Below are 27,316 nucleotides of genomic sequence, written 5' to 3'. Positions count from 1 at the left end.
GGTCTCGGGGATCCTGGGGAATAAAACCTGACCGTGTTTCACGCTCTTTTCTTTGTGTTGTGCTGGCTTTTGTTGGAAGTCTCTTTAAGCAGTTAAGTGTGCAGGAGATGAGCTAAATGAACGGAAGAGGAGACATACGGAGCTTGCAAAATTAAACACCCCGCTGAGACACCTGTGCATTCAGCGGCTACCGCAGCTTAGCACCGGGCCTGGTCCCGTGGGGATGCAGAAGCAGTGTAAGGGTTAGCGCCTGCTCTCCAGAATCGACAACCGATTGGAGATGCCACACAGGAGCCCACGCAGTGATTAAACAACAGGGCCAGGGGTGGCCATGGTGTAAGTGCCTGCACATGGCTAGAAAGAACAAGGAAGGAAGGGGACATGTGTTGTCTGGCTTGGTCAGGGAAGACTGCTGGAAAGGGCCTGAGCAGAGCTTTGGAGTCCAGGAGGTTAAGGGTAGCAGGGGCGAGGTGGAGGAGCAACCTTCCAGAGCGAGCAGACGTTTTGAGTTGAAACCAAAGCTGAGGGCCTTGGCAGGTATTCTCACCAGCTGGTCTGGGTGCAAAGAATTTTTGTGACAAAATGATGGGAAGATTTGGTTAGAAAGGCAGGAAACAGCCAAACTATGAATTGCCATGGAATTCAGGGCAAGAGTTTGGTTTCATAATCTGGGAAAAGGAATGCCATGTCTCTATTTATCTTGAGTAGCTGGGAGACAGTATTTAGAATGGAGTGGAAAGAAAGTTCAAAGCAAGAGTACCAATTAGGAGGCAGTTGTCTTAGCTTAGAAATGGCATTAGTACCTGGGTTGGGATGGTGGAGCTGAGAATTGAGTGAAGGAATAACTTCATATTTCAGAGGAAGAAGAGAGTGAATAGGAAGAACCAAAAGGCATAATGACTTTGCAAGGGTAGTTTGCCAAGAACTGGAAAGTCATTGAAAAGACAAAAATGTGGAAGATTTAGCTAGATTACAAGGAGGAAGATGATGACTTTGGTTTCAGGCAGGTTGCATTAGAGATCATGGTTGTCCTTCATGGCAGTGTCAGAAAACATCTGAAATTACAGACTGGAATTTAGGTGAGGACCCAGGACACATCCCAGAATCTATTCCATTCTTTGTGGGGGCGGGGGGTAGGAATTAGTCTCGAGTGAAGCCAGCAGAGGAGCCAAGACCTAACCATGGGGGAATAGCTACCATTCAGCTAAGGTTATAATATTTTAGATAAGATTAAAGAAGATTCTAATTGTAGCCACTAGACATGAATGCCAGTGCATATAAAGCTTTTAGGGTTAGCTAAGAGAGAGGGTAGCACACTGATTTTACGTATCTGAAACAGATTCAAGTCCACTATGCATAGTGAGGCATTATCCATATTCAAGATTGTTAGATATTTTAAAATTAGAGACAGGTTATCTGATATCTACCAATTGAGATTATTTAAATTGCATTAATTGTGTTTCCATTGATTTCTTCTTTCTTCCTTCTAGAGCTAACTTATCTCTTGTTATATTTCAGACTGCTGACTTACATTACCTTCATTAGAAATTTTGAAGAAATACAGTCTTCTTTTATTGCTTTATGGATAAAATAGTACCAGAGAGATAATCAAGGATGGACACTTAGAAAGCAGTTCAAGGAGAAAATTCTAGTACTTGCCAGAAGTAATGTGTAGAATGGGGGGTTCTAATTTAAGTTCTCACAAACATGGGGTAGGAATCTTGGCACCAGATTTTCTGCCAATAACAGATGTGAGCCATTTTTCTCATTAAATAGAGATGGCATCCCCTCCTCTCCCTACTAGTGGGTATAACAGGATCTCAAGGAAATTTAAACCAGTTATGTTGCATGGCAATAGATGAATTGAGCAGATTGTAAAATTAGTTGTAAAGGCATGTACCACTGAATTTTAAAATTTTAAAAATGTAATGTGGAAGATGCAATGGATTAGGAAAGAAACTTGATTATCGACAAGGATATGCTCCAGGGCAGATTAAAAGTAAATATGAAGGCCATTCATGAGGGAAGTGTCAGGAATGCATCCATGCGTATATGAAGGATCCGTACGTAGCCCACGGTTCCAAGAGCAACTGAATCGTGTCCAATTCCCACGGCCAGTCTACTTGGATAGTACTTGAGTACCCCTTCATGAGCTACTGCAGCTCGTGAGTATCACAGAACCCCTTTCTGACCAGAGTGCTACCTTCAGCAGAAGTCTGTGGCTCTCAAATCCATCAGTGGCCGGAAAGAGACAGAATATATTGCAAGATGATATGGACTCATTCGAGTGTGTTTAACCTACTTTCACCTCATCCTTGATCCTAGAAACTTTTTGTTACACTTAGATTAGGTCCAGGTACAAGTAACAGAAATCCAAAAACCATTGGCTTAAACAGGCTAGACCTTTATTTCTCTCTATCATAAAAACCTGGAAGTGGTCAGTCCATGGCTATGGGGAAGGGCAGGTCACCTCTTCCATTAAATCTTCAGTAACCCAGCCTCCCTCAAGCCTATGAGCTACCGTCCTTAAGGTGAGGCCTTTCTTCTCGTGGACCCAGATGGTAGTTTCACATCCCACACAGCAGGATAGAATAAAGAACCAAAAAGAACGGTGAATTCATGTGCCAGCTGCCTTGCCAGGAAAGGTCCCACAAGCTGCCTCACAATGCCCTTGCTTATATCCCGGTGGCAGGAACTCAGTCATATAGCTGCGTAGACCTGCAAGAAGACTGGGAAATGGAGTGTGCCTTTTGGGCAAACACAGCCTGACCAAATAACCCATCGCAGGGATGAAGGGGGGAATGAATATTGGGAGAAAATGTGTAGCCGTGCCGTGTCTTCTTTTGCAATGGCACCATGGCATCAACAGGGAGAGGTTGATAACTGCCTAGGGAGGGACCTGCAGGAGAGCGGCAGGTGTGTAGCAGTGCAGCAGTTAAGAGCCTGGAGCCCGAAGTCCTCCTGCCTGGCTTTGAACCTAGGTCATTCTAAGATACCAAGGGGAAGCGGTATCAGTACCTTCCTCTTCGACTTGTTGGGATGATTAAATTAAATGCTGAGTATAAAACATGAAGCATGGCATTTAACACTTCAGGACCGTTGGATAACCATTGGTTTTTATTATTTAAAGTAAAAAGTTTTTGAAGGTAGAGTTTTCACATAGAACTTTTCCGTACATTCCCAAAGTTGGAGGATGTATTTACTTTTCAAGATATGATAAGATTTGGAATGATTTACAATTTTTGTGTGGGGGAATAAGCTAGCATGTGCATGCTGGGTTGGGGGTTGGGGGTGGTGCCTAACAAACCGTGTGAGTGACTTCCCTATGGGCTCTGCATGTTTCATTGACACTACTCTGTAGGCTCTTGCCTCTTATATCAGTTTTGATGTGAAGCATATTTCCATTAAGAATGTATAGGCTCCCCCTTTCCACTGGTGTCACACAGTGGGAATTGTGCATCACATCAAAAGAAGGCCATCCTTGGATGGAAGGGGTTCAAAGATGGCGCCATGGAGTGGGTATGCTGTTCACCTGTAAAGGGATAGATAGCTCTAAATTTCAGAACTAATGTCGATCAAAATGTAAAACTCTGGCTCGTCCTTTATTTAGAAATGGTGATGGGGAGAAGCGGGTGAAAGCGAAGCTTGAGATTCCAGCTTTGACTGTTTCCTTATGATTATAGACAAAGAAATAGCGGTGTTGAGATATTTTTCTGCCATTACCTAAATGCTCTTGTGCTTCTCTCTTTTTCTTTCCTTCTCTAAGCCCCTTCTTTGTTCTGTGGGTTTTCTTTTGTAACTCCTCCAGGCTACAGCTTTGTTCCCCCTTCTTCCACTCCTTTCTGGTCAGGTACTGCCTTACTGCTTTTATATGTCTTTTCCACTTGCTTCTGTTTGCAAATAAAATATTTGACTTCTGTATATGGCTTCTCGTATAGATGCATCTCCTCACAAATAGTCCCTAGAGTCGCATTCCCACCGTGTGGTCTCCTCTTCTCTGTCATGAAGTCATTGTTTGTCACGACATTTCACTCCTCTGGTCTTGTGTGTGTGCTCATGTATTTCCGTCAGACATTTTTTTTTTTAATTTTATCTGTTGGGGGCTATGTTGCAAGGGTTGAGGGCTGAAAGTATAAAGTGGGGAATGAACCACTCTTTTAAAATCATTAGTTTTCTTGAGGCTCAGAAATTTTAGTTGAGGAAAGCCAATGTTCACGTAGTCCCATTAAGAAAATAAACAGAACCAAACCCCCAGCTTTGTCTTCAACCAGAAAAGCAAAGTTCATGTTGCTTGGAAGGATGACTGTGCCCATTGGTTTGTGTACAGACATTCTGGTCTTAATTTCTGTCACGAGCCCGAGAATTTAATGGCTCTTTAGGTGCCACGTAGGGGAGTACATTATATGGCGAGGTCAAGTATGTTTTCTTACAGATTTTTAAAAATTAACCTGTAAGTCCCAGTGCAATCATAACCTTTAGTACCAGAAAGACCTTAGACGTCAGCTAGCAGAGACCTTTCATTTTATAGGTGAGAAACATGTGGCCTCGGGGGTTAAAGAGACCTGTGCAAGGTCGTGCAGTTACGTTGATGGTTGGTTTTTCCATCACAGGGGTGTTTTTATGTGCACCAACTCTGAGCGTAGTGCCCCAGTAATGGGACAGGTTTCAGTAAGAAAACTATTAAAGTGGTTTGTGTCCGAACAGTAAAATAAAATGACCAATTTTTACTCCCTTTACAGTTCTGAAATCTACAGCATTGCTATTCGTTTATCTTATGATAGACACCTGGAGAGTAAAAAAAAAATGTCTGTTATCGCCAAGCCCTGAGTAATAGGCTAGCAATCCCCGTCTCCGAGCGGGCAGGCTCTTTCAGGGTAACACTAGTCGTAACCACGGCTGCCTGGGCGCTGGGAACTGTTAAAAGTACAGATGCATGGCATTTCCCGTTTGTTTCTCTTTCTTATACTTCCGTTCCTTTACCGTTTAAGGTTTATAAAGTCCCACCATTCCCAGGTGAGTGGTTGTCAGAATCACCGCACATATAACCGAAAACGCTTTATAACCCAAGGAGCAGCAGGTAGAGAAGCTGGTATGAAATGTGTCACAAACACTAGAGAAGAACAAACGTACAGCTGGAACGGAGTTTTTCGTTCAGGGCAGGGCGGGTTAGGACCGGGAGTAAGTTAGCTCCTCTCCTACTGCAAAACGAATCTGAATATAGAAAATGAACACCCTGACATCTTTGTTTTGAGTACGTTCCTTCAGCAAAGTTTTCTATACCTGCAGTATTGAAAGAAAGAGGACAAATTGATGGTGTTTATGCATTCTTCCAGCAAAACCTGATTTTAGCTTCACATAATGAAATTCTATATAAAACAACTGAGTTTGTCCCCAAATAGTTTTAACCCAAAGAAGGGCTGGTTGGGGGAGGAAGAGCCATTTGACTAGAAGTAATGTCATGGATTCAATAGGAGAATTTCAGAGCAAAACATTTGGTTGTTTGAAATTATGAGGTAAAAATGTAAAGCTTTTACCTTAGAGGTTCTTGTTAGCAATGGGTTATTGTGCTATGAGTAGGAAATTTATGCTAGTTATTGTAAATTCTATCTCCTCCGATAGTAACTTTTAGTTATTAATTTTTTTTTAGATATTAATTTTTTTTTATGAAAACTAGTCCCTGTTTTGAGGTTCTTATGAAGAATGTAACAGAACAATGGTTCTTTAAACATTATGACGTGAACTTGACTATACCTGATTGAATTGAAACAGCCATTGTGCTGCTTTCAAGCTCCTCCACCATTATCACTAGTCTGTAGTGAAATCATGGCTGTGCATTTTGATAGCATCTAGAACATTCATCTGCATAGGCGCTGATGCTTGTTCAATCGCAAGTCAGTTCTGACTCCCCATCATTTCTTTACAGTGCTAAGTCCGAAAGTGCTGGGCATTGCCATCGCTCGGTATGACTTCTGTGCCAGAGACATGCGAGAGTTGTCCTTGCTGAAAGGAGATGTGGTGAAGATTTACACGAAGATGAGTGCGAATGGCTGGTGGAGAGGAGAAGTAAATGGCAGGGTGAGTTGACCCTCTCGATGGGCTCGTGCGGGGGAGTGAAGGGGACAGGGCAGTCATTGGCATCCCCTGCGGGCCTGGGGAGAAGCCTTCACCCCACAGAGCCGGGGCTCTGGAGCGTGGTGACGTTCGTCACCGAAAACAGGCCCTCAAGAAAAATATGTTGAACGAATACGATTATGGCATAAATAAAGTTCACCTGCGCAAGTTTGATGGCTTCCTATTTGGAAAAGAATTGAGGAGCATTTTAGTTCTTTTTAGTCCAGAAGCCTCGGAGCATAAATTTTATGTGGAATACAGAATATTTATAAGAGCTGCTGATCTAAATTGGAAAGAATGGGACATAGCACCTCTGTCTTGTATCCTTTCTATAGCAGAAACGGGAAGCGTTAAGTAGGAGAGCCCTTATTACACTAATTTACATATTTGTGTGCTAGCAGATTAGAGCACTGCGTAGGCTTATTTTATTCCTCTGTCTCTATCACTCATGCCATCAGGCTTCTAGGGCAGTTAAATCAATCTTCCTTACCTACAGCGGCCATAAAACCCCAGCTTAATTGGGGTGTTATAAAAACGAAATGCTGTTAGTAGAACCCTTTGAAATGCCAGATGCAAAGTCATGTTGCTATGTTGGTTGCTTTTCTTTTTTAGGTGGGCTGGTTTCCATCCACGTACGTGGAAGAGGACGAATAAATTGCACTCCAGCGTTGCACCCTGCACCAGAAATCTCCGAAAAGGGATACGCAGAAGCCTGCACAGCATTGTGAATTAATGGAAGTGTTTAAAAAGCCACATTTCTGGCTGTTCAACCTCCTCCCTCCTCTTCCCCTCCTAAGTCTTAATGCTGGGATTTCTAAAGATGCTGGTACTGACAGATTAATGGCTGGCCTAGAGCCGTGCAAGACACAGCCTGCCAGTCTGTCATTGCCGGGGACCAGGGCAAAGCCAAAAGCTTCTTTTCCCAAAGAGCCCTGCAAACACATTGGTTCGTGTTTCTTTTTACTCCGTGCAGTCAGACACCGTGAATGCCAGCTATTAGTAAACGCGGAACACATATTTACTTTCTTCTCACGTGCCACTCGCCAGAATCTTTGATGGTACAAAGAAGCAGAAGTTTCATTTTGCTTTTCCCAGCATGAGGAAAAATTGGAGTTTCGCTGGTGGGGCAGCCGACGGGAAAGGTCCAGCACTACTCGCGTCTTCAGTTGCCTCACAAGGTGGCTCATTGCCTGGCAAACACTTTTACCCCCAGATGTTCCTCACGATAAAACAGAAGAGGCCGATGCTCAGGCTTGCTTCGTAAGTGACGTATCCCGGAGGGGTTTTAATTATTCATTTGATGTTCTGATTATATTTGCAAACTTCTTTATAAAAAAAAATACATAAAAGCGAGCGTCTTCATATTAAAATTTCACAACCTTCATGATTTCGTAGGGTTAATTTTGGAAATGTGTACTTGATGAAATAATCTGGGCTGGGTATGTTGTAGGTAGGTAGTTTCAAGTAACCTGGGTAAGGTGACGTTGTTTACAGAAATAGATCAAGGGCTATCATCGAGAGTCAGTCATTTTATAAAAGCAACATCTATGAACATAGGCCTTCCTGCCCACCCACTTCCCTGTCCCTGCAAAAAAAAAAAAAAAAAAAAAGACCTGGTCCATATCTGCTGAATCTCACATTTACCTGGAGTATTTACAATAGCACAAACAACTTTGCTGAGGATCTTGTAAGGGAAACACACCTGGGTCCTTTATGCATTTCTGGGACAGGAGGGTCACTGAGGCTTTTCTGGTCTTATTTGCTGTAGGCTCCCAGCTTCTCACTAGGACCTTCCCATCTGCAGGCCCTTTCGGAGTGTGTGTTAACTGGTAGAAAGATCAGTTTTGTGGTGCATTTATTTGACCAAGATTTTACTTTTTATGTGAGAAGTTTAAATACGTTCTTCCTGAGATATACAGAGTCCTCAGTCAAGGCAGTCAAGTTAAGACATTAACCTGGCCCTTTCTTGATGAAATATTTTCTCCAGAGCAGAAGTCTTGTTCCGACATGATTCAGAGAGTGTTTCATGTTTGAAGACAACAAAGCAAAACTTTAGAAGCATTAACGTAATAGAGCCAAACTAGGCACAGTCGGTAGTGACCTTTTAGACACCTCTGACGTAGGAGGTAGGTGTGGCCCGCCCCCTCCCCAACCCACTTTAATGCCAGACCTTGATGTGCAGTAGACATCCCCCTTCAGAGACCTTCGTGAGCTAGGACTTCTCAAAAGATAGATTCAGGACCTTTACCTCAGAATTATGTAAACTGTGATTGTGTTTTAGAGAAATTACTATTTGCTAAAACCAGTTAAGTTTTTGTATATGTGTAAATGATCACAAAATGAATTTTATAAAATGTTCTGTACAGTCAAGTTGTACCCTCGAGGTGTGCTCTTGGAGTGGATTCTTTCCTATGAAGTCTTATCTGCGACTCTGTCTCGGGAATGTTTTGTCTGTTACTGTCAGCCAAATGTCGTTACGGAGAAAGTCGCGTCACACAAATTGAAACGCTCCTGTGCACAGTACTGTAGCCTGTACTAGTTCTTTTATTGTTGTTTTAGCCGATAGACCCCCTCCCTTACGAGTGGTGTTTGGTCTTCTTGTTACATTTCACGGACCTGGGGGTTTCCTAGCAGAGGACATTAGAGCCCCCTTTCACGACATTACCCATTACGTCTTTGTCTACGTTTAATACTTTGTATTGGAAATTTTAAATGCTGCGGATTTGTGTAGATTTCTAATACCAAAGACAGAAGTAAACGTTTTTTTTCCATATGCTTTGTCTTGCCCGTATGCAGCCGTCGTGTAATATGGTGAATTAGAGTGGTATTTCACTTTGTAATGTTTTGTAAATATGTCAATACAATAAATAGTTACTACTTGCATTAAATTGATTTCTTGAGAGTTGAGTCTTTCCACGAACAAATCCATAATTCAACATATACCAACCTCATAATAAACGTGGGACTAGAAGCCCTAATTTTGATTAGATTTATCTCGGGATTGCTGCCTCAGTTATGAACAGTGACCTGTGAGCTATGCTCGGTGGTCACGTATAACATCTGCACTGTTCTAAATGCTTTCTGTGGACTAACTTACACCAACTCCAGACGGTAGAACCTTCATCATCTCCATGTTTCAGATGAAGAAACAGAGGCGTCCTGAGAGGTCTGCAGCTCGACCCAGATCACACAGCTGGAAGCGTCGGGACCGGGGCTCTGACTCGGGCAGCCTGGCTTCAGAGCCTGAAGAGCCGCCACTACCCTGTCACGCTGCACCGTGTGAAGCAAAAGAGATGAGATATGTTTCTAAGCTAACATAGCCAAGAAGCAGCTATTTGATGGAAAACAGCAGTTTAAACAATTGGAGATGAACACAATTCAGGAACATTTGCCTGGTCTTGCCTCGTAGAAGAAAACCTCAAACATATTTCCTAGAGAGACTGTGTCACAGATTGCACCTTTTCTGTCTTTGATTCAAATTTTGCACAGAAAATAATGAAAGAATGAACTGCTAAACCACAAAGATCCAGAGGCACGTTTCCTTTGGCAGAACAGGCCTGCGGATTGTCCGCAGTGGGTGGGGCAGGCTGGCTCGGGAGAGGGTGGGAGCCTGTTCCCTCTAAGGGCCAGGGAAGCCTTGTTCCACAGCTTCTGCTTGACGTCACCAGCACCACTGTGCTCAGAGATACAAAACCCCCTACTTCCTCATGACACAGCGAGTTATCCAGCCCCATTCCCTTCGCCTGAAGAGCCTATGCCTCTCTGTTTTATCCCTTCTTTTTGACATTTACCATTTAGGTGACTTTTAGACCTTCTGTCAAATCCTCACCACCCTCACCGCCACTGAGAACTCCCTCTTTGTGTATTAGTTAACACGGGAATATATGCTTTATAACATTCCCATATGTTTTGTCTTCCGTCCAGTAATCGAAGTAAGCTACGTGGATAACGAGTCTCCAGGCCTATCTATCAGCAGTGTAGAGGAGCAGTGAGAGCTTGGCGCCGGACATCAGACACCACGTCTGGGTCCGTATCCCACCAAGGCCACACAAGGCCTCAGCCAATCGGGATAACAATGGCGCCTGTTTCAGAGGACGGTTGTAAGACTCCGCTGAGGGGGTACCTATCCAGTGAAAGTGTGTCTGACATAGCCTGAACCATTTTTGTCATCATTATCATCACTCTTGTCAGATAGATTTTCTGGCAAATTTGGGTGGTTGCCATACTAATCTTTGAATTCCGTTAGCATAATTCAGCCTTATTTTTTGGATTAAGGAGTAGAACTCTGCAGATCCCAAATTAGTCTCTCTAGGAAGGAAATTCAACCATGTGATGTCACAGGAAGAGTGGGAATTCTAGCATCCGTCAGATCTGGGTTCAAACCCCAGCTCTGCTATTGACTTTTCTGAAATCAATTTTCTGCTCTGTAATAAAGGGGGTGATTATAAGTGTCTGAGGAGCTCGTATGAAAGATAACCCATAACATGAAAAAGATGCCCAGCGAAGGGCCTGGTGCATGGTGGGTACTCGAGAAGTGTTCATCTCCCCCCCTTTATGAACTATAAAATACTCAGTAATCAAGTTATATACACGCAGCTTTTATTTCGAACACTAGAGCTAATGCTTTGTTTCTTAGACATGGTTTAATTTTGAGCATGCAAATTACAGATGGAATAAAGGATGTGTGTTCAGGAAGATTAATATGCAAACCCACAAACAATCTCAAAAGTTGAGTTTCACTGCTCCACATTATTTTCACTAGGAAAATGGAATTTTCACCCAGCTCATAATCATTTAGACTCAGTCCATTAGTCACCTCATTTTTCACTGCAAATAGTTTTCTGAGATTGGGTGGACTCTGATTAGGATTGTTAGGTCCTCACATCTCACAGACTTTGGAAGGCACCTTATTGCAAGTAATGGACAAGTCCCAGAAAGAAGGTAAAAAAGGGATCCTATCTCTAGTTAGATGCCATCAATTAGGATTGGGGAAATAGTGATAGAAGACATACAAAAATTTAAAGTATTCTAGACCCTGGCTCTGTCAGAAAGTTCCAGAGCTTCTAGGCACAATGCAACTAGGTTAACTCAGATGTTGAGAGACCTCAGTGCAGAAACAGAATGTACACACAAGTTTCCTCGTGCCCTGTGCTTTAATAGACGCCAGGGTCTGTGCTGAGTCCTGAGCTGGGGGAAGGTGAACTCCAGAATGGCCGATGTGTCCAACCCATCGTCTACTGGCAGAGCCTTGTCCCCTTCCTCCGACAAGTGAGACTTGGCAAAACACAAGATCTTCATCTCTGAAAATGAGGAGGGTAACTGGTTGAATTCTGTTACTTTTTTGTGAAATTCTGGGTTTTTTTTCATGGTTCAGAATAAAGAAATTCAAAGACTTCATCAAAACGTGCAGGTTTTAGAATATACCAGCACTAACGATGAAAGTCAAATATCTGGTTGTATTGACAAGTAATTGCATAATCATTTCATGGCTGTCAGGAATGAGGGCAGCTCCGTGGGGCTGCCTTAGTCACGTTGGTGTCAGGGACTATCTGTGTATTGGATTCTTGTGTGGGGACTTGTGGGCACTAACTCGAGATTCTGCGGCCGAACCACTAAGCATCCCTTGAACTTGGCCTCTTTAACAGTGGAGTTCCCTGTGGATGGTTACCACTGCACCTCAGAAACCACAGCTGCTCTCAGGACCACTGGAGATTGGCCAGTTCTTGGCTGGTGACATGACACAATTGCTTGGGCACGTGTGCTTCTGGACGTCACCCCAGCACCTGCGCCATAGCTGCAGTACATTCGAGTCACTACTGCGGCATGCCCGTGGGGGGCAGACAGGCAAGTGGGCTACACGTAGTGTAGATATGCCTCCTGCCGATAACAAACAGCAAACAGAAACCTCCGTGCATTTGCGGTCTCTGGCTCTCAAGGTCTTTCCACAGACTTCAGCACACCAGATTTGGAGCAGCACCGGAAAGGCAGGTAGGCTGGCCTTGTTCTCTGTCCATTTTAGAGAAGAGAACACTGAGGCTTGGCGGAATGATCCGGCCTGCCCAAGGTCAGACCGATGGAAGCCTGCAGATGGAAATTCTTGGCAAAGACTCAAACCCAGGTGTCCTGGCCCCAACTCAAATAAACACTCATCTGTGATACAGTGATGCGTGGGAGCTTCAAAATTATTTCTACAACTCTTAGGGCCTTACTTCTGAGAATCATTCAGGGAGCTGCTGTCTGCACTGTGGGCAGCTGCTCAGATCCTAGGTCAGGTGGAAATGTGGCTGGGTCACAACCCTTGCACGTCTTGTCAGCGTGTACTGGTACGATTGAAATGCATCAAAAAAATTTTTTTAAGGTTTTATTTTTAAGCAATCTCTACAGCCAATGCAGGGCTCGAACCCACAACCCCGAGAACAAGAGCCACATGCTCCACTGGTTAAGCCAGCCAGGTGCCCCTGAATTGTGTCACACTAATAATGACTCCAGAGTCTGATCAAAGAATATTCTTGAGTTTTTTAGTGATTTGAATGGTCTCTCCTCGCAAAGAGAAGGGTTTTATTGTTGTTGTTTTGCTTTATTTTCGGTGAGAATATAAGATCTGTCTTCTTTTCCCTTTTCGATATTCTATTTTTGTACTCATATGTGTAGGCAGTACACTAGGTGTTTGGTACATGTGATCTAATTTATCTCATTTAACCCTTGTAAGAATTTATAAGCACTGATATTATCCCATCTAAATCATGGAAACTCGAGTCCTGGCTGAATGAGTCTTCTACGCGAGGACTGGGTATTAAGTCATTTTGGCATGCTTTACTGTTGTATTTGACCTTTTTTGTCTAAGAAGCAACAGGGACTAAGGGGTAAGGCCTCACGAGGCCTTAGAACCAGACTATCTGGCTCAACCACTTTCTGGCTCTATGACGTTGGGCAAGTTGCTTACGCTGCTTGTTTCTCTATAGTTGAGAATGGGGTGACGATAGCACCTTATTTCAAAGGGTTTTTATGAGGGTAAATGAAATAATATGTAGAAACAAGAGAGTTTTAAATTTGGATCTGGGCCACTATTTTTAATTAAATTTTTAATGTAACATATAAAAATAAATGTTACAGATTTTAAAAGTTAACTCAGACATGAAAAACAAAACCTCTTTTGTATGTGTCTTGGCCTTTGGAAGAAGCATCTTGAGTTCATTTCTCACATGAGTAACGCTTTAAGAATGATGTGTTAGCACAAATCGGACACGGCGCACAGCGTATTAGTCACCTACTGCTGTGTAACAAAGTACTCCAACACGTAGCAGCCAAGGACAACAAACCTTTATTTTCCCACATTTTCTGTGGGTCAGGAATCGGAGTAGATTTTTGGGTATTTCTGGCGCAGGATCTCCCATGAGGCTTCGAGCAAGGTGTCAGCTGTAGTCATCCCATGGTTCCACTGGGGGAGAATGTGCTTCCAAGCTCACTCCCGAGGGCCTCTCCACAACATGGCAGCTGGCTTCTCCCAGAATGAGCCAGCCAAGAGCACTCGAGGTGAAACTAGTCTCTCTATAACTTCATCTCAGAAGTGACAGCCCATTGCGTACGTTCTACTCTGTGCTTTAGAAGTGAATTACTAAATCCAGCTCACACTCGAGGGGAGGGGATTGCACAAGGCATAAATACCAGGAGGAAGGATCATTGGGCGCCATCCTAGCGGCTGCTTACCACAACCGGGTAAATTGAAAGATTATTTAAGCCAAGTGTGCCGTCTGTGTAGAGATAGTTTGGAGAAAATGAGTTGACTAAAACTGAATTCTTGGTAAAAGAAACAAGTTTCTGACGATTTCTTAAAATCAATATTTACTGTGTTTCAGGTTCTGCAGAGAATACAGGGGTGCATAAGAGAGTGAAGTCTTCTTAGGGGAGTTCATTTTGTTCATCCTTTCTTATTTAGGAAATGCCCTTCCTGAGGCTCCAGGGTTGAGAGAGGGAAAGGGATCCAGGGAGCAGGGGGAGATGAAGAAGGAGAGTTTTCAGACACGTAGGAAGTGGGCTCAATGTCACCGAAACAGAAAAATGGAAGCAGCAGCTAGGAATGCCTTGGAAGAAGCTGTTGAAAATTTAAAATTATAAAATCCTCAGGAATCTGGCAGATCATTAGTTCATTCATTCAACTAGTACGTATTGAGCTCCTTGGACGTACTTCCCCATTCTAGGCTTTGAGGATACGGTGATGAACCTGACACAATTCTTACACTTGAGGAGCCGACTTGCTCGCAGGTGGTGACAAGCCATAAACAGGTACAGAAATTAGGTACTGGTAAGTGTTACTGAGGGGAAAAAAGGAAAATAAGTGAAGAGAGTGTTATTCTATGAAGGGCAGTCAAGGAAATGATTTTTGAGCAAAGCTCAAATTTAAGTGAGAGGGAAAAATATGTAGCTGAGTGCTTGGTGGGGGGAGAGCAGCAGCCAGGTGCAGGACGGTTGGAGAGAGTTACAAGGAAGGGAATGACAGGACATGATGTCAGAGAAGGACCTCCGCTCCGGCAGGCCTTGTGGTAAAGAGGGTGATGGAAGCCATTGGAAGGATGGAAGCAGGAGAATGGCGTGATCCCATTTCCGTCTCAGAAAGAGAACGTTCAATGCCATGGACTGAGGTAGAGCTGAGCCTGTGACGTTAGCCCTGGTTGTCGTTTTTCTGCAAGTCGCTCCTCTATTAGCTTGCTCGGGCTGCTGTAACAGAGGACCACACGCTCAGTGGCTTCTAGTTCTGGAGGCCAGAAGTCAAAGATCGAGGTACCAGCAGGGCCAGGCTCTCTCAGAAGGCACAAGGAAAGAATGTGTTCCTGGTCATCCTCCCCTGTGTGTGTCCGAATTTCCCCTTTTTAGGTAAAGATACCAGCCACATTGGGTGAGGGTCCCACCCTTCTCCCAAATGACTTCACCTTAATGAATGACGTCTGCAACGCTCCCATGTCCAAGTGAGGGCACATTTTGTGGTACTGGGGGTTCGGACTACAACATGTGAATCTGGCGGGGGGAGGGCACAATTCAACCCATAAAGACTCTCTTTCTTAGATTCTTGGAGTATTGGCTTCCTAAAAACTATGAAAGCTTCGGCAGAGGTTGGTAGGGAGAGGGGGCAGCGTGGAAGGAGGAAAGTGCGCCAGACAGAGACAGACGTGCCACCACTCCGCAGACTGCGCCCAGGCTCTGTGCTGCTCAGCCCAGCGCGGTGTAAGGGCAGGACGGACTTTGGCAGCAATTGAAGTAGTTGGCGATAGAAACAATACCCCTTTTACCCATGTATTTTGCAGCTTCTCAGCATTCAGCCCCAAGTGAATCACCCCCCCCCTTTTTTTTTCTCACCCTCTGTGTCAGGATCACACATCTTCTCTCCAGGAGAGGAAGGCTCCCAAGCACTTTTGTGCGATGAGCTCATTAGGAACAAGCAACCTATTTAAATGAATTAATGAAATGCTCCCGAATTCTGTGCAAATTAAACCTGCATAATATGAAGAAGGGAGGAAAAGTGTGCTGTGGTTTTGTAGAGAGGTGGGAAATGCCCTTGGTGGTTATTACACTTAATGATGAGATATTGTTGCCTGAGTGGTTTGAAGGAGAGAATTTACATTAATGATATGTGAGGAAATGAATCTACATTAGTGTAAAAGAGATTGTTTTCTTTACCTTTACTCTGTCTGGTCTACTCGTATTACACGATTTATTTTGCATTTTCCTTAAAATAACTGACACGATCCCATTTTTTAAGGTCCTGCCTCAAAGATGCCATTGCAAGAGGGACCTAAAGGAAAGAGGGAGGGATAAACCCTAAATTAACAACCCTGGAATGATGCCTTGGCTGCTGCCCCGTCAGTTCAAAGCTGCTGAGCAGAAGGACCCAAACAACAGTCAGGTGTGCTCTCCTGGGACTCCTGAGCACAGCCCGAAATACAATTAAAATTGTGCAAAATGTCCAACTTGAACTTGTAATCACAGGAGTTATTTTTAAAACAATTAGCACTTTCAAAATTCTGAAGATGTTAAAATTACATATAGTTTTTTCCAAGACAATTCTATAATACAACTAATGGGGGTGGGGATGGAAAGAACCCAGAAGCAAGAATATGGCAAAGCAGGTTTAAATCTTGCCTCCTTCCACTAGTAAGCCAAGAAACTCTGAGTGACACCTCTAATCTTTCCAGGCTCAGTTTCCTCTTCTGTATGATGAAGGCATCACATTTGATCATTGCTGTGTCTACTTTTGGCTTCAGCAGTCTATCGTTCTGCATCAAACCACTCAGTGAATATTTGGCCAGGGAATCAGATTTGTAAATGGGACAGAGAACCGAGGCTCCAACAAAATTGGGACAGACAGCTTTAAAGGGCAGAGACTTGAGTCAGTTTCTTCTGATTTCCACTCCCTCCACCTCATTCCAAGTTAACTTCATGTCACCGAGATAATTGCAAGAGCCCCCATCCGTCGTCCCTGTTCCCATTCTTGCCCCCACGCAATTTTTGGATTATATCATTTCATTTCCTTTTTTTAAAGATTATTTATTTAAAGAGAGAGTGAGAGTGGGGGGAGGCGTAGAGGAGAGGGGCAAGCAGTCTCTGCACTGAGCATGGAGCCAGGCAGGGGCTAGATCCCACGACCCTGAGATCACGACCCCAGCTGAAATCAAGAGTCTGATGCTCAGCCAGCCCACAGAGCCACCCAGGCGCCCCATCATTTCCTTTTTTAAAACTCTTCAACAACTCCCTCTCTTCAGTGCATGTATTGAGTACAGACCTATGTGCATGGGTGCAGGAGACATGCGGTGGACAGAACAGACAACTCTCTGCGCTGGTAGAGCCTACCGCATGTGGCAAGAAGAGGCGGGCAGACAGCAAACAAACATACAGGACGTAATAACAGGCAGCGATAAATACAAGGAAGAAAATCAAAGCAGAGGAAGGAGACAGTGAGAGGAATGTACTACAGACATGGTAGCCATGGAAGGCTTCTCTGGGGAATATTCAAACAGAGATCTGAAGAAAGGAGGGAAGGAGCCATGTGGATATCAGGGCAACGCACCGTAGGCAGAGGGAAGAGCCAGGGCAGAATCCGGGCATGGTAGTTCCAAAACACAGCATGCGGAGCGCGCTTTTAGAGCAGCGTGAGCAAGGAGAGGTCGGAAGATGATAAGTTAGCTAACCTTGGACCAAATCATCTAGGGCCTTACGGATAATGGTCAGGGCTTTAGATCTTATTTTTAGAAAAACCAGTGGAAAGTTTTGAGCAGGGAAGTGACATAATCAGATTTTTTTTCAAAGGATCATTCTGGCTTCTTGGTGGAAGTTTTACTTCAGGGGGACAAGAGCGGAAGCAGAGAGACCATGAAAGCCCTACTGTGTGACCCAGGTGAGAACCGATGGTGGCTCATACTGGGATGATGTCACAGGATGTGTGAGAAGTATTGGGATTTCAGATGTATTTTGTGTTTTTTGTTTGTTTTTCTTTTTAAAGATTTTATTTATTTGACAGAGAGAGAGACAGCTAGCGAGAGAGCAAACACAAGCAGGGGGAGTGAGAGAGGGAGAAGCAGGCTCCCAGCGAAGGAGCCTGATGTGGGGCTTGATCCCAGAATGCCAGGATCACGCCCTGAGCAGAAGGCAGACACTTAATGACAGAGCCACCCAGGCGCCCCGATTTCAGATATATTTTGAAGCTTTGCCTATGGCTTGAATGTAGAATGATGAGAAAAAGAGAATCATTAAGGCTGATGTCAACGTTTTTGGCTGAAATAGTGTTTAAGCATGTACATGGTATGATATGGATGGGGAAGGGTGAGAGGCTAATTCAGGAAAAGCAGCGATAAATCAACTATTCAGTTCTGGGTGTATTAAGCTTAAGATGCCCGTTAGCCATCTAGGCACAGATGTTAGGTAAGAAGTTGGGTATGAGTCTGTAGTAGGAGGAGAGGTTCGGGCAGGATTTGGAGATGAGCAGCATTTTTGAAGTCATGGGACAAATGAGATCATCTTAGCAAATGAGTGTAGGAGATGCAAGCCAATGACTGAGCCCCGGGGCACTCCAGTGTTTACAGTTTGGGTGGAGGAGACTCCAACAATGGAAATAAATCACAGAAGACCGTCCACAAACTTTCCCCACCACACCTACCAATCTAGGTCCATCTGCACCAACATCCTTCCTTCTTGTTGTTACATGAACTGCTCATGCTCCCGTTCGAAGCCACCAATTCACTGACACATGGAATCCCATTCCTTCTCCTGCCCTCAAGAACATCATTTCAGTGATTATCCCCTTTCCATGCTGCAAATTCAGACTTTATTTCTCTACCAGACCCTTCCCATCAGGATACAAATAATCTTCTTAAAAAAAAAAATAAAAAGGAAAAGCTCTATTTCCCCCCATATTCCCCTCCTGCTACTGTCTATTTTATGATCTCCTCTAGAGGAACATCCTTCAAAACAGCTGGCTAAGGTTACTAACATTAATTCTTATTCTATTGTTTTTTGAACCTACTTCAATCTGACCTTTGTCCTCAAGACTCCTCCAAAACCTTCTCCAAAAAAACTCCACATTGCCAAATCCAAAAGTCGACTCTTCACAGCATTTAAACTGCTGACCACAGCTTTCTTCTTGAAATAATTGTTCCACACAGCTCTTAGGACACCATTCTTTCTTCTTTCCTTTCCTACACCCCTAGCTGTTTCTTCCCAAACTCTAAGCCATTCAACAAGTATTTAGTGCCTGCATTGTTCTTGCCACTGGAGATTCAGCAGTGAACAAGCCAACACCCTTTGTGTCATGAAGCATAGCACATTCTAGTAGGTAGAGATGGACGATGATGTTCTGGAAACCAGATGGAGACAATGCTTCAAGAAGGAAGGGGATCAGCTGCTCAAGTGATGGTGGGAGATTGAGTAAGATGAGAGCTGCAAATTAACCTCTGGACTTGGCAGCTGGGGGTCTGATGCTAATCCTGATATGAGCTTTAGTGACTCCAGATAAAAGAGCAGGTGGAAGGAGAGGGGGTAGCAAGCATACTCTGCTCCTTGACGCATTTGGAGATGATTTCGTCTTCCTTTTCTCTAAAACATTTCCTTGCACATTTCATTTTTCAGGTCTCAGCTTAGATGTCGTTTCTGAGGAGAGTATTCTCTGGTCACCCAATCTAAATTGCCCTTCCTCCGTCATTTTGTGTCTCAGGCCCTTCTTCTTTTCCGTCTCTACATTATCATGTTTATAAGTATAGATCTGAGTGTTTGAAATATACTTAGGTCTGTCCCACTGTCCCGCTATTCTTTAAGTTCCATTAAGACTGTTTTAAGCTCTGCAAAATGAGTGCTTAGGATGTTACTGGCGCAATGTATTTGTTGTTTGTGCGAATGAATGAATGAATGAATGAACAAATGAACAAATGGCTAACCAGCCTTCTTTCTCTGGGGCTGTGCAGGATCGTGCCATGTCAACTTAGTGAGTATGGAACTACATTTCCCAGCATCCCATTTCCCTTACGTCTCCAGAGTAGTGTTGGCAAAACAAGAACTTGTGGAAAGTTTGAAAAGCAGAAGTAAAGCAATAGTTACTACTCTCAGAAGGTCTTGCAGTCAGATATATAGAGGAGAACAGTTTCAGAAGTGCCCAGGGGTTTCTGTTTATCACTTCTTTTCTCCATTCTTTACCTAGCTCTCCTTTCTGGCTACTAGACCTGACTCCTAGGTTCAAAACCAGTGTTTGGCTACTGATCCATAGAGGTGGAACTACACAGTGGCCAGAGCTCCTATAGGCCTATCAAAAAGTTTCCCCTTTGGAGCCCCAGTAGGGTCTCTTAGATTCTCTGCCAACCTGGACTTGTCTACCTTGCACCAGTGCCTCAGGAGGACTGGTTAGTGACACCATCTTGGTTCCTCCAACTCTCCTTTCTAGATGTAACTTCCCCAATATTTGCCACAGTTGTGTAAGATTTCATTTTATAGTAAATCTCTTATCCAATAACAGTCATAATGGGTCTAATTTTCTGATTAAATTTTGGTGTTTAATTTTTTTTTATTGGGTATTGGTATTGTTATCCATGGGCTCAGCCACATGGAATTCTACTCTTCAAGGCTGATCTGACCATAGCCTGTGCTGAGTGCTGAATATGGCACCAGTCCCCAGGGGAGCCAGCCAGCCATCTGATTACTTTGGACCACTTCCATCATGGAAGGGCAGAGCTTTGTTCTCCCTGGAATAAACACTTAACTCTGGATGTGGATTAACCTTCTTTGTCCGGAGTGCTTCTGCCAAAATCATCATCTATGGATTTACATCTACGGATTGTTCATTCTTCTATAGTCTATTGCTTCTGACCAAGGAGTTCATTTTGTAGCAAATTAAATGCAACAATGATCTTGCATTCACAGGATTGACTAGTATTACCATATTTCCCACAATGCTGAAGCAGCTGACCTGACAAAACTAAAGACTATTTCAGTTGTGGCTCCAGCTGGCTGGCAACACCGGGGTGATGTAAGTATGTAGTACCCCAGGATGTAGTTTATGCCCCGAATCAGGGACCAAGATGGGCTGTGGTTTTTCCCATAGCCAGTATTTTCAGGTCTGAGAATCAAATGGTAGATATGAGAGTGGATCCTTTCACAGTTACCCCCTTCGTGCCCCTTAGTAAAATCTTGCTTGTCATTCCTGTAGTCTTAGGCTATGCTGGTTTAGAATCTTTGGTCCCCAGGGCAGTAATGCTTTCACCAGGGGATTCAGCAAAACCATTAAGTTGGAAGGTGAGACTGCTGCCTGGTCACTTTGGGCTCTTCAAGACACTGAACCAACAGGCACAAAGGGAGGTTACTCTGTTAGGGTAATTAATCCTATCAAGAGGAAATTAAGTCATTGTTACACACTGGGTCAGGAAAGAGTGTATCTAGAATCAGAGCTCATCTGAGGCTGCCTAGTAGTGTTCTCATCACCTGTGATAAAAATTCATGGAAAGCTATAACAAATCAAATCAGTAAGCTCCATTAATGTTCAAATCCTCCATGCATGAATTTTGCCCCTCCCCCCCCCCCCCCCGCCCAGTAAAAAACTATGACCAGCTGAGGAAAACAAGAGTATGAAATAGTGGAAGAAGAACGTTATAAGTAATAGTTATAATCACATGACCACTTGCAGAAAGGAGGAATATGATAGGATAAATCCTTCCTCCTTGCTTTAATATAAATGTATTCGGATAGATGATAGATGACAGATAGATAGATAGATAGATAAGAAAGAAAAGAAAGAAGGAAGGCAGCCAGAAAGAAAAAGAAGGAAGAAAGAAGATATTTAGCCAATTTTTCTTCTCTTCTCCTACTAACATAAGATATGCTCATAATGATTAATCTTAAATCTCAATATTTGAGTTTCACGCTATCAAAGTAGGAGTGTGACTCGGCTAGAAGAGGAAGAAATGTCACCAAGAGGTAAATAAAGGGACATAGGAGATTTTGTGTATCTTCTTTCAGTGTGTACCACGCTAGGCAGAAGCATGATTTCATTATTGTCTTTATTTAGAAATTAAGTCCCCTTAAAGAGGAGTGTAAAGATGCCAAGTTGATAAGGAATGAGCTGTGCTGGATTATGGTGTATTGACTTGGTTAATCTGGAAAATCCATTTCCCAGAATGCCCTTCCCTATGGCTCCAAATGAGAGCTAACCAAGAAACTTAGATGAGGTCTGGAAGATGGAAAGGAAGTAGTGGCCATTACTCACAAAAGGGATCAAGCTCAGATAAGTGGTCAGAGACAGGCACAGGGCACCCAGGGGCTTCTAGCTTTTCCTGACTCTCCTTCACTCAACTTCTAGCTCTTCTTCCTGTTGTCTGGCCCTGTTGACCAACAGTAGTGCCAGACCTAATACTGGAGGCTTGACTCTGGACCCACACAGGTGGCATTAAATGGGGACAATAGATTCCTAGACATCTCTATAAGCTTCCTCTTGGTGGTTCACTGACCAGTTAGACATGCTTGCCTTCTCAGATATTCCTACAAACTCTGACCTGTCCGCTCCCACCAGTGCTTCATGAGGGCTAATTAGTAATTTATTTCTTATCCTTTAGTTTGCCTTGCCAGACCTTTACCTCTGCTATTGTATGAGATCTAATTCCTATAATAAATCCATTCTCTCATAGCACTTATAGTGCCTCTACGTCTGTGGCTGACAGACTCATTGACTATTTAAAATTCCCCATGAATAACCTCTACTCTGCCCAACACCTGGTGCCCTGAGTATCCCTGTGTTCTCATGTAGCCCTAGACGTTCTCATATGAGAAGGATCTAAAAGCATTTTGCTTGCTTTCTGGAGACTGGTTTCAAGGAGAAGAGTAGAGAATGCATATACTCTCTGTTATAAAAACTCCATGTAATTTTGGGCTTTTCATGTTAAATTGCTAGGCGTTGGGAGGATAGACAAGATAGTCCAATGTTTTATTGGACAGTAGAGTTAGAAGTGCCACAGAACTCTCTTAATCTACCTAATATAGGTATTATGAATAGTCAAGAAATAAAGCAAATATCCTTGCTAGTGGCACTAACTGTTCCTTATGAAACGTGCATTGTGAGAGGGACTTATTCTTGAATGTCATAGTATTTTTTCCTGAATATTAGGTACTTCCCCCACAAAGTACCAATACCCTTGGCCTCAGAGGAGAGTAAACTTATGTATCAAGTGCTCCTTATCTGTTCCTTTGGGGTAGAACTGGAAAGGACACCAAATCATCAACAGAATGACATTTTATAAAAAGGAGGCATCTCTGAAAGACAGTAAAAACATTTCCAAAAACGCAAATAAATGATTGGCTGGTCAAGTGCTCATTTCTGTTCGGAGTGTGGGCTATGGAGAATTGAGTGCATTTTCTGTGTATTGTGGAATTACATCTCATGCTGTTTGATAGAATCTACAAGAGCTGCATTTGCCATTGTCCCAGCAAGAAACACATGTCACACGGGCCATGGAGACTTTAATGGAGAGACCACTACAGCACTCAGGGCAGGGTTAATGGAAACCAGTGAGGCCTGGTGAAGCAACCCTGGTCTAGCAACCGTGGAGAACCAGGGCCTCGACCCAAAGGATGGAGAGGGAATGAGTGGTTTTGGGAACCTGGAGAACTGGAGGAAGCTGGGAGAGACAGCCTTAGACTGGTCGCTGCCAACCCTCAGCCCAACAGAGAGCTTCAATGTTTCCCACCCACCCATCCTTGCCAAAGTCAATCATAAGCCAGAGGTCAAGGGCCTCTGGTGGGCACAGACCATAGAGATCAGCCTCCTACGGCATCTGGCAGGGTGAGGAGTGGATCTGGGGGCAAACGGAGAATGTGCACACAGGCCATTGCATCCGTATTTATAGGGGAGAAAACCAATCTTATTCCAGATGTAACCACCATGCTGTGACATGTTCCTGGGGACAGCTTCCCGCCGCGGACACGCGTGCTCTGCATTCCGTAGGATGCAGTCAAGCTCCTGACCAGTTGCACTTCCAGGTGAGCAAGAGTGTAAGTATTCATTCAGGTGGAAGCTCCTTGGTCATTTCGTTTTGAAGTCTCCTTTGGATTTTGTCTTTTCGAAGAGCCATGAGGGCATAGATTTTTAATTAAGCTGCTGTGCATTAAAACTCACTGGCTGTTTTGGGACATCTACATTTGGGATGGCCCAGAAGAAAACACAGTCATTTTATTATTATTATTAGGAAAATTAGTTGAGCACAAAACCTACCCGTGAGGTCTTCCCAGTGACCTTTGGTATTCGTAAAAGAATTTAATTGGATATTGCTTTTTCTTTATTCACCATCGGAGTTTTTTACTGAACGTTACTGCATTCCAAATACCAAATGATTCTAATGAGCAAAACAATTCAAGCCATTTTAATCAGATAAATGACATTCGATAACCACAAAAAGCCTGTGGACGGGCTTGTGCTGAGAATTAACCAGGGTTTCCCTGTGACGGTGGGCCCCGCAGCAGTCAGGCCTCACGTCCCTGTCCATCTGCTGGCGAGAGCAGGCTGGGATTTCCTGCGGCAGGAGGCAGGAGCCTTGGATTCTGTCACTGGCAACGGTGGGCCACTGCTCTCCCATTAAAGCTCTGGAGTAGTTTCTTTGTCCTTGATGAGACTCCTTGATTACTGTCCCCCTATGTCTGATTTTTGCATCTTCTGTCCATTTGATCATTCTCCTGCTTCATGCCTCTGCTAAGATGTTTATATCCAGGGTTCTCATTATCTCCTTGCATCTTCACAGCTTTGCCTGATGAATGACTATAAAGGAGAATCCTGTTAAAGAGCAACTGTTTCTCGAAATTTCTACCAAGGTCCCTTCATGCAAAGAAAAGTGAATTTGCATTTCTAGGATTCAGGGGAAGTTTGGAAAGAGGGAGAAGTTGGATGCATCCCATTGTAAACAGGATATTCCTTTGAAGATTCATGTTTTATGGATAAAATTTGTATGGATTTTTCACTCTATATCATGATATCATTAAATGTAAAAATAATAGTTTCTATAAATCTGAAAGAATTGAAGTTCCATGAAGTTCCATGGGATGTATTTTTCCATGGCCTCGCATACCCCTTGACACCACTGTGGAATATTATCTGAGAAGCACAGATTCCATTAAATTAGCAGACATTAAACACACACATAGGCATGCATACAACTCCCAGGGTCCTGAGGCTTATTGACTGCTGGGAAACAAACTTTCTGGAAGAAAACTTATGCAGACCAGTCAAACCTTTATGTATGCTGAACCAGCAATTCAACAGTGGGAATTTGTCCTAGGAAATCAATCACAGATGCAGACCAAGAGAGAGCTACAGAGGTGTGTGTTACAGGGACAGCTTATATGAGTGAAAAATCAAGAACAAAGAACGAAAATGTACAAGAGAAGTGAATCTGTTGAATATACTACGGTACATCCATGCAGGCTACATACTAGGTGTACGTTGGCTGATGCCCCTTTCCTGTCCTAATAATATTCAGATTTTGTCAGGGGACTCTTCCTACCTCCCCCTGCACCCAGCCCATATACTTCAAGAGATGACCAAACCCTCAGCTCAAGAAATAAACCCAGATTGGTTAAGCCCATCAGGCCATGCCAGTTTCTGGCACTGTAATTACTGGTTCAGAGAAAGAGGCCCAAACCAATCAGTCCAAGGCATTTCCTACAGCGCCTCCCCTTAGGATGGGCTTTACCTGGATCTTATGTTTTTCTCAATCTGGGAGGCTGGAAGGCTAAACACTCCATGTTCAAAACTCCTTGTGACCAGGTTTCTCCCAAGAAGTTCTCTCAATTGAATACACTGCTGTGAGATTTAGAAACTGGCAGAAGGTGGCCCCATCTTTCTGTGATAATGTGGACAGACATGCATGCTTGCCATTGCCCGCTTCTCCGAACTGTTTCCTTGTCTGCAAAGCAGGGGTCACATAGGGTACCCTGCATGGGAAACATGGTAGATGCTCTTCTGGTCTCTCTTTCAATATTTCTTTCCCGGACTTTGTGACCGTGGTGTCGCTCAACTGAGTGGTCAAGAATTCTTGGGTACAGATGGCTGTTTTCTCCAAGCCTTATGATGCCCAGAGTCAGGAGCCAGCCTAAGCCCCTGAGAAGCAGGTCTTGACATTCAGGTCACAGCACATCTGCTCAGACCCACGATGGCCACACCATGAATGTGGCTTCTTCGTGAACACAGACTACACCCGTCTGACAAATTTCCAGACAATAGAGAGATTCGATTTTCCCGTAAGAGAAACCAAATAGGAACTCAGGAAACTGAGAGCTGTTCTTAGCCCTGATAGCTTTCTAATTGTGACCTTGACCGAATGCATTTACGCCTCAAGACCTCAGTTTCTTCATCAGAAGAAAGAAAGGTTTAGAAGAAGTATTCTCTGAAGTCCTTTCCAATTTTAGAAGCTCCATGCATTAGTGAGACAGAATGATTGGAAGTTTTTATGCAAACTCAATCTTTATGTAACCAAAGGTCAGCCCTGAGATGTTATTTCATATACATCTCTTTAAACATGCCCTTTAATAAATTTGCCCGATGGTACAAAGCATAAAAAATAACAATTAAAGTGTGTTGCACAGACTAGCAATGTCCAGGGCATATTGTAAATTGACCCCTATGAAAATTGCTGGCAGTTTATTTCATTTGACCCATAAATCAGCAATTTTATGTGACTCGATCTACTAAAATCATGAAAATGTAAAATTTTTAAATGTGTTTGTCTTGAACACCAACAGATGAAAAAGCTGAGGATTTAATGTTTTTCTCTGACTTTACACATTGATGCCAAAAATTTTTAGAGTTATTTTCTCTTTTTGGTGGGGGACGGTGGAAGAGAAAATGATACTACTGTATTCTAATTTCTATAGAAGACAAAAAGATATCTGAGCCCCTTCTTTATCCTCGGGCCCGAAAGCTCTCCAGCTCATTCTCCCCTGCAAACGTGCCAGACGTGCATTCTGATATCCTGTCCTGTCATGGTTTCCTGGGCATCCAAAGGTGGCAGTCATTCAAGGTTATGCGTTACTACGGGCAACCTGTTGCTTAGCTCCTTTTAATCCAATTCTTTGGCAAAGTAGCCATAGGATCTGTGTCTATGCCAACGATGCTGATAATATTAAAATAGCGAACACTACATAGCACTTCTCATGTGTCAGGCACGTTAAATCGTTTTATCTTTACTTTCCTGCAACAGCTGTACTATTATGACCCACTTTATAGATGAAAAGACTGAGGCACAAAATGTTTTCTTGACATGCTCAAGATCACACCGCTAGCAAGTGGCCCAGCCAGGACCCCAGCCTCTATGACCCCAGGCTCTGCTACTCTCTGGTTAGGCTTCCAAACGCTGATTCGAATGTCAGTGTCATAGGCACCTTTCCAGAGTATTTCTCAGGACAGGGTCTCTACCTCCCTAATCACAAATATACTTTACAATGAATAAAAATGTATTCACTCACAATATGTATTTGTCCCAGTGTAGCTGACAAACTCATACTCCCCTGTGTCTCTGCATGGGATGGAGTGACGGGTCCTATCCCTGCAGCAGGTCACGATCTCCAGGTTGGGGGAGGCAGGCGTGGTTTCCACAAGTGTTTTCTCTCTGAGATTCTCATGTATCGCTCTAGGGATAGCCCCCATTTGAACCCCCACCCTGGATACTGATGAAGAACCGAGACTCCTTGGACCATT

The 27,316-nt window shown here is 43.6% G+C and overlaps 1 protein-coding gene across 2 annotated transcripts in view; it reads left to right on the top strand.

Annotated features, from left to right (window-relative positions):
• The window catches only part of VAV3 (vav guanine nucleotide exchange factor 3), a 340,350-nt gene extending 331,347 nt beyond the window's left edge, over window positions 1–9,003 (top strand). Inside the window, exons 26-28 of one of the 2 annotated variants that reach the window (XM_087866143.1) lie at window positions 3,767–3,850; window positions 5,924–6,075; window positions 6,724–9,003. In XM_087866143.1, coding sequence (XP_087722269.1) covers window positions 3,767–3,850; window positions 5,924–6,075; window positions 6,724–6,765 — 278 coding nt within the window. In that variant the 3' untranslated portion in view covers window positions 6,766–9,003. The remainder of the gene's footprint in view (window positions 1–3,766; window positions 3,851–5,923; window positions 6,076–6,723) is intronic. The other variant, XM_045801631.2, reaches the window with a different exon arrangement.
• Window positions 9,004–27,316: the final 18,313 nt, after the last annotated feature.

Source organism: Ursus americanus, chromosome 12 (genome assembly GCF_024610735.1).
Source record: "Ursus americanus isolate L20-20 chromosome 12, mUrsAme1.1.p, whole genome shotgun sequence".
NCBI classification, from domain to species: Eukaryota; Metazoa; Chordata; class Mammalia; order Carnivora; family Ursidae; genus Ursus; species Ursus americanus.
The sequence above is the reverse complement of the archived record's forward strand: the minus strand, read 5'-3'. Positions and strand labels throughout refer to the sequence as shown.